Source organism: Sturnus vulgaris, chromosome 13 (genome assembly GCF_052056855.1).
Source record: "Sturnus vulgaris isolate bStuVul1 chromosome 13, bStuVul1.hap1, whole genome shotgun sequence".
NCBI lineage: Eukaryota > Metazoa > Chordata > Aves > Passeriformes > Sturnidae > Sturnus > Sturnus vulgaris.
In genome coordinates, this window is record NC_142255.1 from 2,038,868 (window position 1) to 2,052,369 (window position 13,502).

The 13,502-nt window shown below is 59.2% G+C and overlaps 1 protein-coding gene across 7 annotated transcripts; it reads left to right on the forward strand.

Annotated features, from left to right (window-relative positions):
- The first annotated feature begins 4,397 nt into the window (after positions 1 to 4,397).
- CD276 (CD276 molecule) lies at positions 4,398 to 12,348 on the forward strand. Of its 7 annotated transcripts, none has more exons than XR_015806449.1 (8): positions 4,404 to 4,940; positions 5,041 to 5,170; positions 6,695 to 7,045; positions 7,861 to 8,157; positions 9,076 to 9,211; positions 9,903 to 9,944; positions 10,439 to 10,474; positions 11,573 to 12,348. XR_015806449.1 is itself a non-coding variant. In XM_088172302.1 (8 exons), exons 1-8 carry the CDS (start codon positions 4,602 to 4,604, stop codon positions 11,593 to 11,595), a joined length of 1,359 nt encoding a protein of 452 aa, XP_088028428.1. In that variant the 5' UTR covers positions 4,409 to 4,601; the 3' UTR covers positions 11,596 to 12,348. The 7 variants fall into 7 exon arrangements, 5 of the variants coding, with proteins under 5 accessions (XP_088028431.1, XP_088028430.1, XP_088028429.1 ...); XM_088172302.1 differs by having other exon boundaries at positions 4,409 to 4,940; positions 9,071 to 9,211; XM_088172305.1 differs by lacking the exon at positions 9,903 to 9,944 and having other exon boundaries at positions 4,398 to 4,940.
- Positions 12,349 to 13,502: the final 1,154 nt, after the last annotated feature.

The window sequence follows — 13,502 nt, forward strand, 5'->3', positions numbered from 1 at the left end:
CACCCCCATGCCCTGGGTGAGGCTGTACCCCAGTGCCATGGCTCAGTGGACCCCAATGCCCTCAGTGCACCCCAATCCCCCAGCTCTGTGCCCCCCAATGCCTTGACCCAGGCTGTACCCCAACCCTCAGGCTCCAGACACCCCCAATCCCTCGGGCCGGGTGCTCCCCAATCCCCCAGCCCTGTGCACCCCAATCCCCCGGCCAGTGGCTCCCAGTCCCCAAGTCCCACCTCCCCAATCCCCCAGGCTCCCCAACCCCCTGCCTCAGTGCTCCCCAATCCCCTGGGCACCCCAATCCCTGGCCCACTGCTCTACAATCTCCCTGCTCAGTGCTCCCCAAACTTCAGCTCCAGGCTCCCCATTCCCATTCCCAGGTTCCCCAATCCTCTTGCTCCTCAGTCCCAATTCCTGGTTTCCCCAATGCCCTCATTCCCCTCTCCCAGCTCCCCAGTCCCCAATCCCGGTCTCCTCATTCCCAATCCCCATTCCCGGTGTCCCCATTCCCCATTCCCACTCTCTCCATTCCCGGTGTCCCCATTCCCGCTCTCCCCAGTCCCCTCGCTCCCCAGTCTCGTTCTGCCCATTCCCCATTCCCACTCTCCCTAATCCCCGTTCCCGTTCTCCCCAATCCCCATTCCCGGTGTCCCCAGTCCCCATTCCCGTTCTCCCCAATCTCTAATCCCGGTCTCCCCATTCCCGGTGTCCGCATTCCCCGCTCTCCCCAGTCCCCTCGCTCCCCAATCTTGTTCTGCCCATTCCCTATTCCCCATTCCCCAATCCCGGTCTCCCCATTCTCAATTCCCCATTCCTGTTCTCCCTAATCCCCGTTCCCGGTCTCCTTAATCCCCATGCCCGGTGTCCCCAGTCCCCATCCACGCTTTCCCCTTTCCCGGTGTCCCCATGCCCGCTTTCCCCATTCCCCAGTCCCCATTTCCGCTCTCCCCATCCCCGCTTTCCCCATTCCCCGGTGTCCCCATTCCCGCTCTCTCCAGTCCCCTCGCTCCCCAATCTTGTTCTGCCCATTCCCTATTCCCCATTCCCCAATCCCGGTCTCCCCATTCTCAATTCCCCATTCCTATTCTCCGTAATCCCCGTTCCCGGTCTCCCTAATCCCCATTCCCGGTGTCCCCTCTCCCCATCCCCGCTCTCCCCATCCCCGCTCTCCCCATCCCCGCTCTCCCCATCCCCGCTCTCCCATTCCCGCTCTCCCATTCCCGCTCTCCTGGCTCCCCTCTCCCGGCTCCAGGCTCCTCCCGCGCCGTTCCCGGCAGGAAGCAGCCGCAGCCAATCGTGCCGGGGCCGCCGCCCGCTGCCCTCGCTGCCTGCTCCGCGGGCCCGGTGAGTGCCGGGGCGGCCCCGGGGGCGGCCCGGGGGGCTCGGGGGGTGCGGGCTGGGGCCGGTAACGGGGCGGCCCCGCCGCTCCCCCGCCGCTGGAGCCGCCCCGCTGCCCCTGCCCCTCCCGCGGGCCGCGGCTGGGCGCCGGGCGGGGTTCCGGGACGGACGGAGGGAGAAAGGAAGGGAGGGAAGAATGGAGTGGAATGGAATGAATGGGGGTCCCCCGAGCCGGGGCAGGAGCCCCGAGGGGCTTGGGGGGCTGCGGGGGTGCCCCGGCCCGGTGCGGAGCGGTCCCGGGGAGAGGCGGGGACCCGGCGCCGGGGTGGGTGCAGGGGAGGTGGCACCCCGGGATGCTTGGGAATCCGATGGGAAACGCCCTCTTGGGTATCCAGGGCTGAACGAGCCCCGCGCGTGGGACACGGTCCCGAGGGGAAGCGCTGGTTCCCCTTTTCCCCGTTCCCAAACAAGGGATAACCCACCCGCCCTTCCTCCGGGCCATCCTGAATCCCAGTCCCTTCCTCCCGGCAAGGATCACCACGAATCCTTGTCCCTTCCATCTGTCAGGTATTGCACCCCAAATCCTCGTCCCTTCCTCCTTCCCAGTATTGCACCCCAAATCCTTATTCCTTCCCATTATTGCACCCCAAATCCTCATCTTTTCCTCCTTCCCATTATTGCACCCCAAATCCTCATCCTTTCCTCCTTCCCAGTATTGCACCCCAAATCCCAATCCCTTCCCAGTATTGCACCCCAAATCCTCATCCCTTCCCATAATTGCACCCCAAATCCTCGTCCCTTCCTCCTTCCCATTATTGCACCCCAAATCCTCATCTTTTCCTCCTTCCCATTATTGCACCCCAAATCCTCCTCCCTTCATTCTTCCCAGTATTGCACCCCAAATCCTCATCCCTTCCCATAATTGCACCCCAAATCCTCGTCCCTTCCTCCTTCCCATTATTGCACCCCAAATCCTCATCCTTTCCTCATTCCCAGTATTGCACCCCAAATCCTCGTCCCTTCTTCCTGCCAGGTGTCGCCCTGAATCTTCGTCCCTTCCTAACCCCAAACACCACAGACCGAATCCCCGATGGGATTTGGGGGCTGTGTCCCATCTTTCCACACCCTATCCCCACAGAGTCCCAAGTGAGGGATTGCTGCTGCACGCCCAGAAGTTGAGCGGGAACTAAAAATAGTCCCGAGCAGAGCCGGACTCTTGGCTCGAGGGGAGGGACAGAGGCGGGGCTGACCCAGGCACCCCAAAAACTGGGATCGAGCTGGACTGGGAGACAAGGACTTCTCCCTGCATCTGGAGGTGTTTCCTTGACACCTCAGGGTGATAAACTGGCAGTGGATAATTTGGGGATTATAAAACAATAGGGAACGGGTGACGTATGGTTCCCGGAGGATTAATTATTCTTGGGTTTCTGGAGGGTTCAGCCATCCCTGGCACTTCCCAGGGAAGTTTTTGGGGGATTCCTTATATCCCAGCTTGAGCTCAGGTCTTTTGTGCTTGGGGAAACTGGGTCACGGCACGGTGACACTCCCGCCTGCAGCAGGAGGGTTGGGGACACGGGTGTCCCCTTCCCGTGACACCCCTGAGCTGGCCTGGCAGGAACTGAAGGTCACCAAACCTGGAAAAGAGGATTTGTTTAACATGCTCAAGGAAAGGGAAGGATTCCAAGGGGGATGAGTCAGGGTTTCCCCTCTCCTGGGTAGTGATGCCCCATTGCTCTTTCCCACCTTTCTCCTTCCCAGCAGCCTGGGACGTGTCCGGTTGGGAAAAGTTAAGGATAGGGGTAAGAGAAAAAACCTGGATAATTCGTTTTACCTCATGCTTTGGAGGGAAGGAGAGGGGAAGCTCTCTTAGGACTCTTGGGGTAGAAATGGGCTTCAGTTTCTCCCATTCCCTGTGCCTCAGTTTCCCCTTTGTGTCTTGGTTCCCCTCCTTGTGTCTTAGTTTCTTGTGCCTCAGTTTCCCTCTAAACTTCAGTTTCCCCCATAAGTCAGTTCCCCCTTTGTGCTCCTTTGTGCCTTTTTCCCCCATTCCCTGTGCTCCAGTTTCTCCCTTGTGCCTCAGTTTCCCCCATTCCTTGTGCATCAGTTTTCCCCACTTGTGCCTCAGTTTCCCCCATTCCCTGTGCCTCAGTTTTCTCTTCTGCCTCAGTTTCCCTCTATACTTCACTTTTCCCATACCTCAGCTTCCCCTTGTGCCTCAGTTTCCCCATTCCCCGTGCCTCAGTTTTCCCCATTCCCTGTCCCTCAGTTTCCCCATTCCCTGTGCCCGTTTCCCCCTTTGTGCCTGAGTTTTCCCCCATTCCTGTGTCCTCGTTTCCCCCATTCCCTGTACCCGTTTTCCCCTTGTGCCCCAGTTTCTCCTTTGTGCCTCACTTTCCCCATTCCCTGTGCCCCCATTTCCCTTTCCTGCCCCAATTTTCCTCATTTCCTGTGCCTCAGTTTCCCCCATTCCCTGTATCCTTTTCACCCCTTGTGTCCCAGTTTCCCTTTGTGCCTGAGTTTCCCCCATGGGAGCTGAGCTGAGCCGCCCTTTGGCGCTGCCGTTTTCCCAGTTAAAGGGGATTTAGGGAATGCGGCCGTTCCCGCTGCACCCCAGGAACGCCGTGCCGTGACCCCACAGATGTGGCAATGCCAGTGCCAGGGGACAGGGAGGGGACACAGCGGGACCCTGGGATGGGCTGGGACAGGGACAGGACACAGCGGGTCCCTGGGATGTACAGGGACAGGGATAGGGAGAGGGACAGGGATAGGACACAGTGGGACCCTGGGATGTGCTGAGACAGGGAGGGGACAGGGAGGGGACACAGCGGATCCCTGTGATGTGCAGGGACAGGGACAGGACACAGCGGATCCCTGGGATGTGCTGGGACAGGGAGGGGACAGGGAGGGGACACAGCGGGACCCTGGGATGTGCAGGGACAGGGAGGGGACACAGCGGGACCCTGGGATATGCTGGGATAGGGAGGGGACACAGCGGGTCCCTGTGATGGGCTGGGATAGGGAGGGGACAGAGCGGGTCCCTGTGATGGGCTGGGACACGGAGGGGACAGGGAGGGGACACGCAGTGTTGCCGCTGTCCCGAGCTCATTCCAGCCGCGAGAGGAGCGCAGGTCACGCGGATTTTCGGGAATCCAGCGCCGCCGCCAGCGGGACCGGGCACTTTGCCTTCACCTTCCCCACATCCAGCTCCGGTTTAATTCCCCCTTTTCCGGGACAGTCCCATCCCGGAGATTTTCCTGCCGCGGGCAGGGATGAGCCTCGCTCCCCTGGAGCCGCTGCCGGAGCTGGGAACCCTCAACCCTTTCCCTTTGAGCCGCTCCCGTTGCGTTTGGAGCGAAATTCCAGAGCCAGGGAGCGAGCTGCTCTTGGAGCACGGGGGTGGAACGGCCCGGCGCTGCAGGGAGAAGCTGGGAAAGACAGGAACAAAAGGGAAGGGAAGGGAAGGGAAGGAAGAGGCTCACGTGGCTTCCCCAGGGCACGGCCACCGCCTCCGGAGCTGCCGCCGGCTCCGTCGGGTCGGGCCGGGAATGCAGCGATCCCCCGGCCCGTGCCAGGCTGGAGCCGAACCCCTTCCCATGGTTTCTGGCGGGGTGGGTGCTCCCTGGGAATGGCTGCCATGGGATCCCTTCCCTCGCTCGGTGTCCCTCCTTCCCAGCACCATCCCAGCGTTTCCTTGTGTTTTTCCCTCAGCTCGGGGTTCTCAGGGAGGAGCCTTCCCGCGAGGATTCCCGGGGCCGTGCCCGCTCCCGTTTCCTCATCCCGACTTTTCCCGTGCCGAGGATGCTCTTCCCACTGCTCATCCTGGTGCTCGGCCCGGCAGGTGAGTGGGGCTGGGGGGGCTGGACATGTCCCCAGTGCCACCCGTGTCCCGACACAGCTGTGCCCCGGGGTGGCAGCGTCCCACCTGGGTTCGTGCTCCGTGGGTGACAGCCCGGGGCCAGGCCGGCTGCCAGTGCTCTTTTCCTCCCTGTCTGCCCGTCCCAGCACGGGATCTTCCCAAAAATTCCCTGTCCCAACCCTGCCCTCATCCCCATGCGGGAAGTATTACAAGGGATGGGGCTGGAGTCTTTCCATAGCACTGGGATGGGGCTGGAATCTGCCATGGAAGTGGGGTGGGACTGGAGTCATGCCATGGCACTGGGATAAGCTGGAATCATTCCATGGCACTGGGATGAGGCTGGAATCATTCCATGGCACTGGGATGAGGCTGGAATCATTCCATGGCACTGGGATGAGCTGGAATCATTGCATGGCACTGGGATAAGTTGAAATCATTCCATGGCACTGGGATGGGGCTGGAATAATTCCATGGCACTGGGATGTGGCTGGATTTGTTGGAATCATGCCATAGCACTGGGATGAGTTGGAATTGTTGGAATCATTCCATGGCACTGGAATGTGGCTGGAGTCATGCCATGGCACTGGGATGGGACTAGAATCACTGGAATCATTCCATGGCACTGGGATGAGTTGGAATCATTCCATGGCAGTGAGATGGGACTGGAGTCATGCCATAGCACTGGGATAAGTTGGAATCATTCACAGCACTGGGATGTTGCTGGAATCATTGCATGGCACTGGGATGAGTTGGAATTGTGCCATGGCACTGGGATGGGGCTGGAATCATTGGAATCATTCCATGGCACTGGAATGTGGCTGAAATCATTGCATGGCACTGGTATGATTTGGAATCATTGCATGGCACTGGGATGGGACTGGAATCATTGGAGTCATTCCATGGCACTGGGATGGGGCTGGAATCATTCCATGGCACTGGCATAAGTTGGAATCATTCCATAGCACTGGAATGTGGCTGGAATAATTGTAATAATTCCATGGCACTGGGATAAACTGGAATAATTGCATGGCACTGGGATGAGTTGGAATCATTCCATGGCACTGGGATGAGCTGGAATCATTCCAAGGCAGTGGGATGAGTTGGAATCGTGCTGTGCCACTCCTGTTGGCACTGTGCTGGAGCACTGATGCCACCTAGAGCCTGCCAGCCTGGCCAGTGCTGGGTCCTCCTGGGCACCGTGTCCCCACCGCTGCCACCCGCTGTCCTGTCTCCTTGGGGACAATCCAGGCTCTGTGTCCCGGTGCAGGTTTGGGTGCCCGTGGCTGCTCCTGGCAGCTCCTGGCAGCTGCAGGTGCCCCAGTTTGGTGCTGGCTGTGGGACTGTTCCCCTTCCAGCAGGATGGCATAGCTGGGGACAGTCCTGAGATGCCACCTGCCCACGAGTCCCTCTCATGGGCATCCCTCAATTTCCTTGGACTCTCTCCAGTTGGAAAATTCAGGAGGTGCTCCTGGATGTGTCCCAGCTCGTCCTCACTCCCTCCCACAGGTGCCATGGAGATCCAGGTGCCGGAGGAGCCCGTGGTGGCCCTGTTCGGCCACGATGCCACCCTGCACTGCTCCTTCTCTCCCGATGCCAACTTCAGCGTGGCCGAGCTGAGCCTCATCTGGCAGCTGACCGACACCAAGAGCCTGGTGCACGGCTTCTCCGGGGGCCACGACCGGCTGCAGGACCAGGGCCGGGGCTACACCAACCGCACGTCCCTGTTCTATGACCAGCTGGCCCTGGGCAACGTGTCCCTGCTGCTGCGGCGAGTGCGCATCCAGGACGAGGGCAGCTTCACCTGCTTCGTGCGCGTGCGCGACTACGACAGCGCCGCCGTCGTGCTGCAGGTGGCAGGTGAGGAGGGGGCTGCAGCCTGGACAGGCTTGCTGAGGGTCCCTAAAGGTGAGACCAGGGGTCTGCAGTGTGATCAGCCTTGCCGGGGGTCCCTGGAGGTGTCAGGTTGTCGCTACCGTGCTGGAGAAAGCCGTGAGAGCAGCACGGACCTCCTTGGGGAAAGGAAGGCATTCATTGAGAACACGGTGCATATTTCTAGGGTGTTCTGCTGAGCTAAGACAAGACAGTGGCTCATTGGATAATTGGGAAAACACCTCTGGGACTGTCCTTCAGGATGGGTCCCACGGTCACCACCAGGTGTTAATTTATGTTATTAATCCATTCTATTTTGACAAAACAAACGTCCTGGGGAAAAACCTTCCTGCTGGAGCTGAGCACGTTATCAGCTTGGGAAAGGAGCTGAGAGAACAGGAGAGACTTCAGCCTGGGAATGATTTCCCTGGCTGTGATCCTCCTAGACCTCTAACAGTGTGTCCACAGCACGAGAGAGGAGGGGTCTGCAGGGTGGCCAGGCTTGGTGGGGGTCCCTCCTGACACTGGGGATCAATGGCTGCACCTCCCCAAAATAATCCCTGGGGAGTAGAGTGTGATCCGTGCCCTGAGAGGGTCTCAGCCAAGGGGCCACCTCAACCAGCAGTGACCCTGAGCTGGGGTTTATGAGCTGGGTGAGCCCATCCTGGGGCTGGCAGTGACCCCGAGGATGGGTTTATCCCCTGCTGGGGCTGGCAGTGACCCCGAGGATGGGTTTATCCCCTGCTGGGGCTCACCCAGCTCCCCATTCCAGCCCTCACACCATCCCCCCCTTGTCCCCACAGCTCCCTACTCCAAGCCCAGCGTGCACCTGGAGCCCAGCAAGGACCTGAAGCCGGGTGACGTGGCCGTGGTGACATGCCACGCCTCCCGCGGGTACCCGCAGGCCAGCGTGCTGTGGCAGGACAGCCGGGGTGCCAACCTGACCTCCAATGTCACCACGTCCCAGGTGGCCAACGAGGAGGGGCTGTTCGAGGTGCACAGCGTCCTGCGAGTGCTGGTGGAGCCCAGCGTCACCTACTCGTGCCTGGTGCTCAACGCCGTGCTGCAGCAGCATGGCCACGCCTCTGTCACCATCACGGGTGAGCCCTGGGGCTGGGGAGGTGGCCGTGGTGGCACTGGCACCCAGAGCAACCCAGGAGGGGCTGGGAGAGGTGGCCGTGGTGGCACTGGCACCCAAAGCCATCCAGGAGGGGCTGGGGGAGGTGGCCGTGGTGACACTGGCACCCAAAGCTATCCAGGAGGGGCTGGGGGAGGTGGCTGTGGTGGCACTGGCACCCAAAGCCACCCAGGGTGACCTTTAGGTCCTCCATGGTGACATTCCCCTGACGTGGCAATTCCTGGGGCCTGGGTCATGATCCATCCTGGATATGGGATCACCCTCAGTGTTGGATCATCCTGGGTATTTGGGATCACCTTGGGTGTTTGATCACCCTGGATATGGGGTCATCCTAGATATGGGATTAGTCACCCTGGATGTGGGATTGGCCACCCTGGATGTGGGGTCACCCTGGATTCTGAACCATCCTGGATATGGGGTCACCCTGGATCATCCTGGGTGTTGGAATCACCCTGGGTGTTTGATCACCCTGGATATGGGGTCATCCTGGATGTGGGATTGGTCACCCTGGATATGGGGTCACCCTCGATGTGGGGTCACCCTGGATTCTGAAGCATCCTGGATGTGGGGTAGCCCTGGATGTGGGGTCACTCTGGATATTGACCCATCCTGGATGTGGATATTGAACTATGCTGGATATGGGGTCACTCTGGATATGGGGTCACCCTGGATTTTGACCCATCCCGGATGTGGGGTCACCTGAATGTGGGGTCACCCTGGATATGGGGTCACTCTGGATGTGGGGTTACCCTGGATGTGGGGTCACCTGGATATGGGGTCACCCCGGATTTTGACCCATCCCGGATGTGGGGTCCCCCCAGCTCCCAGCACAGCCCAGGTGCTGATCCAGGCGCTTTTCCCTCCCTCCCCGCAAGGCCAGCCCCTGGCATTCCCGGCGGTGGCCCTGTGGGTGACAGTGGCCCTGGCCGTGTGCGTGGTGGTGCTGCTCGGTGTCCTGGCCTTCGTGTGCCACCAGAAAATCCGGGAGAGCTGCCGGGAGGATGAGGAGCGCACAGGTAAATCCAGGGAAGGGCTGGGAAGGGGATGGGTGTGGCTGAGGGACACTGGGGGAGTGGCACTGTGACTCCTGTCCCCTTTTTCCTGCTCCTGGTTCCCACAGCCAGCACATCTCCGGTGCCTCTGGAAAGAGCTCCAGGCTCCTTTCCCACATCCTGCTCCCATTTGGGCTGTATTTCACATTTTTACAGGGAGGTGTTTGCACCAGAGGGGGATTAATTCCCAAAAAAGCTCCCAGAAGGGCTGGGGAAGTAACTCTGCCACCCTTGGAAATGACCTTTTTTCCATGGATTTTGCTCCCAGTTTCCCACTGCTGCCTGTACACCCTCGGGAATCACCTTTTTTCCATGGATTTTGCTCACCAGGAGCCTCTTCCCACCAGCCTGGGAAGCAGGGACAGCGATTTTTCCTGCTGGGAATGGCAGCAGGAGGTGGGAAGCTCCCAGGATCTTGTTGGAGGGAGGGAAGGGCTGTGGGAGCATCCCAAAGTTTGGGGGATCCAGGGATCTGTGCTAAAAACACGGAGGTCCCTCAGAGCTGTGGCTTCTCCTGCTGGGATTTTCAGGAATGTGCTGCCCTGGCTGGGGGGGACACTCCTGTGGAAAGCCCAGGATGCTCCAAGGGGCACCCACAGAATCCCAGGAATGGGGTTTGGTGAGGGTTTCCCACCTCTGGATCATTGTTTTCCAGGGCCAGAGGAACGGGATGAGGAGGGGGAGGAGCCCAAGACAGGTGGGTGCCCGATCCTGGTTTGGGGTGGTGCTCTGGGTGCTCGGCCCCTTCAGTATTCCCAATTTTTCTGACACCTCTGACCTGGCAGATCCCGGATAAAACTCCCCATTCCTTAATAAAATCTCCCAGTTCCCATATAAAACCTCCCAATTCCTTAATAAGCCTCCCCATTCCTTAATTAAATCTCCCAGTTCCCAAATAAAACCTCCCAATTCCTTCATAAAATGACAGAATTCCATAATAAAACCTCCCAATTCCTTCATTTTCCAGTATCCAGCAGGTCCATGATGTTCCTAGGGATTCCCTTTATCCACTGAACATGTTCCACAGGAGCAAACCCTTGGAATTCTGTGGGGAAATTGGAAATGGGCGCAGCTCTTGGGGTTTATTCCCCAAAAAGTGGGATTTTGGAGCCATTTCCTTTGGGAAGGGGATGGGATTAACCCTTGGGAAGGGGATGGGATTGACCAAGGGATATTTTTCCCTTTCCCCAGCTCTGCAGCTGCTGGAAAACGTGGAGAGCAGAGAGGGTGAGTGGATGTTTCTGGCAAATCCGGGGTAATTCCCGGGTCCCTTGTGACGTTTTCTCCCTGAAATCCACACGGGAAACATTTATCGGGTTTTGGGGGGGATTTTCCCATCCCTATTTCCATTTTTCCCGGGTTTTCCATCAGCATTTCCCAAATTATGGATTCCCAGCTCCCGTTTCCAGCCTGGTTTGGGCTGTGCTGGCTTCTCCCAGCATCCAGCAGCTCCTGCATCCCTCATCCCTCCCTTTCCCGGCCACTCTGGGATTGGAAAAAGCAAAAAGCCTCCTGACACCCAACCCTGGAAGGAATTTGGGGTTTTTTAGGTGTTTCCATGGATTTGTTGGGGTTGGTGCTGCCATTCCAGGGAGCCCACAGAACTCCCAGCAGCATCCTGGTGCTGAATTCCAGCTGGAATTCCATGGGAATTGACACCTCAGCTCCTGGTGGTGCCTTTCCCTTTTCTCCCAGCCTCCAGCCCCCTCCCATCCCAGCCTGGAAAAGGCTCCAGAGTTTTCCAAACCTGCTCAATCCCGGCTCCTTCCAGTCCCCAAATCCTGATGTTTCCACTTATTCCCTCCCTCACCATCGGATCAGAGCTTGGCCTCTGCTGCTGCTGAATCCCTGCTGATTTTACTATGGGGAATTGCCACTTCCTACTTTTATTGTTGGGAATTAACCCTTCCCAATTATTTTATGTCCTCGGGAATTACCCTTCTTTCCCTCACTTCCCAACCCTGTGGCTTCTCATTCCCGGTGCGAATCCCACTTTTCCAGCAGAAACAAGGCTGGAATATCAACATCTGGAATTTCCAGCCAGGAGTGGGGATGAAGGGATAAAACCACGCCTGGGAGTGAATCCCAGGGTCTGGAGCAGCCTGGAGAGGGGGGAGCCCGTTTTTCCTGAGAGCGGCTGCGGCCCCAATAATTCATTAATTCATTAATTCATTAATTCATTAATTCATTAATTCATTAATTCATTAATTCATTAATTCATTAATTCATTAATTCATTAATTCATTAATCCCAGCCTGGGGTTTCTCTTTTGCTGGGCCTGGCGGTCACGGTGTTTTTCCTCTCCGTTCCCTTTCCCTCTCCCAGGTCAGGAGCAGGAGATCGATTGACGGCAGCGGGGCCCCCCCGGAGCCCCAGCCCCGCCTGGATGTCCCCGAGCGGGGACAACCCCGGGGTGCCCCGGCAGGGAGGACCCGGAGCTGCTGCCCCCAATCCCAATCCCATTCCCATTCCCTGCCTCCCTTCCAGGCCCGGCCCGTCCTTCCCAGGGAAACACGGGGTGAGGATCTGTCCCTGTGCTTCCGTGTCCCTCTGTTTGTCCCCGTGTGGGGACATCCCGCTCTTCCCTGCTCCGGGTGCTGCCCAGGGTGCCTTTCCCTGCCTTCCTGAGCCTGGAGCCTCGGGAATGCCGAGGGGGGATCCGGGATTGGGGCTGGCATCTCCTGCTGGATGTGGGGACGCTCCTTGTCCCATGTGCCACACGCGTGTCCCTCCGCTCTCCTTCTGGCCTTAAACTCTGCTGGGTCCTGGCTGGCTTTGTCCCACCGGGAACGATCCCAGGGCATTTTTGGGAAGGGAGGGCCACGGGGGCACCCGCTGGCCGGGTGCTGTGGGGACAGCTCTGGGGACATCCCCAGCTCGTTATTCCCCTGGGATTGGGGGATGTCCCGGGGTCCCCCCAGTGCTGTCGGGGACACGGGTACACCCCAAGTGCTGCTGGAATGTCCCTGTCCCACTGCTGCTCCCGCTCCGGAGTGGGGGAAGTCCCCAAGGGCTCCTTGGGTCGAGTCCTTCTTGAAAACCCGGGATCTGGAGGGTTTCTCGTGCCTTGACAAATAAATTCGGGACCGTGTCGGTCGATCCTTCCCGGCTCCGTGTGCTCTCCGGGACGGGTCGGGATTCCTGGAGGAAAAGCTTTCAGTGCCTGGTGCAGCCCTGTCCCGACCCAGCCTCCGGCACCGGGGACCAACCCAGGCAGGGCCGGGGCCATCCCTGTCCCTCATCCCTGGGCACATCCTGCAGGAAAATCCCGCAGGGAAGACCGAGCTGGCTCCTGAATTCCATCTCACTGCCGAGATGGAGTGGGAATTCCCGGGGGATCCTTCCTGGGGTTCTTCCTGATATCCCCTATGGCGGATGATTTTTGGTTGTCCTTCCCTGAGCTCTGCATCCTGATGGGAGAACATTCCCAAAATCCAGCCCGGGAGAAGCGTGCTGGCCTCTGGCTGGGATCAAGATGCATCCATGCTGGGATTTGATCTCTGGCCAGAGTGAAGGGCAGCTCCATCCTTCCTGAGGATCTCCTTCCTGGCCGGAATGGGATCGGGTCTCCTCCCATCCCAGACATCCCTGAGCCGGTGCCTCCAGCTCCCCCAAATCTGCTTTTCCAGAGGCTTCTGCTGCCGGCTTGCAGCCCTGGCCCCGATCCCACCCCCGGGAGAGGGAGATTCATGGATCATGGGATCAATCCCGCTTTTCTGGGTGGTGGCCACCGCCATGGGGTGGCCCTGGGGACGCGCCTTGGGGACAGCGGCACACACAGGAGGTGTCGGTGCCTGTGCTCCCCATTGCTGCGCAGAGGGGACTGCAGGGAGGGCCCCAGGCCGGGCTGGGCAGCACAAAGGGAGCTGAGCTCAGGGCCTGCCTGGGCTGGTGGGGGCGGCCTCAGCCAATCCCTGACAGCCAATCCCTGAGAGTCAATCCCTGACAGCCAATCCCTGACCGCCAATCCCATACAGCCAATCCCTGACAGCCAATCCCTGAGAGCCAATCCCACACAGCCAATCCCTGAGAGCCAATCCCTCACAGCCAATCCCCGACAGCCAATCCCAGATAGCCAATCCCTGACCGCCAATCCCATACAGCCAATCCCTGACAGCCAATCCCTGACAGCCAATCCTTGACAGCCAATCCCTGACAGCCAATCCCTGACAGCCAATCCCATACAGCCAATCCCTCACAGCCAATCCCACACAGCCAATCCCTGACAGCCAATCCCTGACAGCCAATCCCTCAC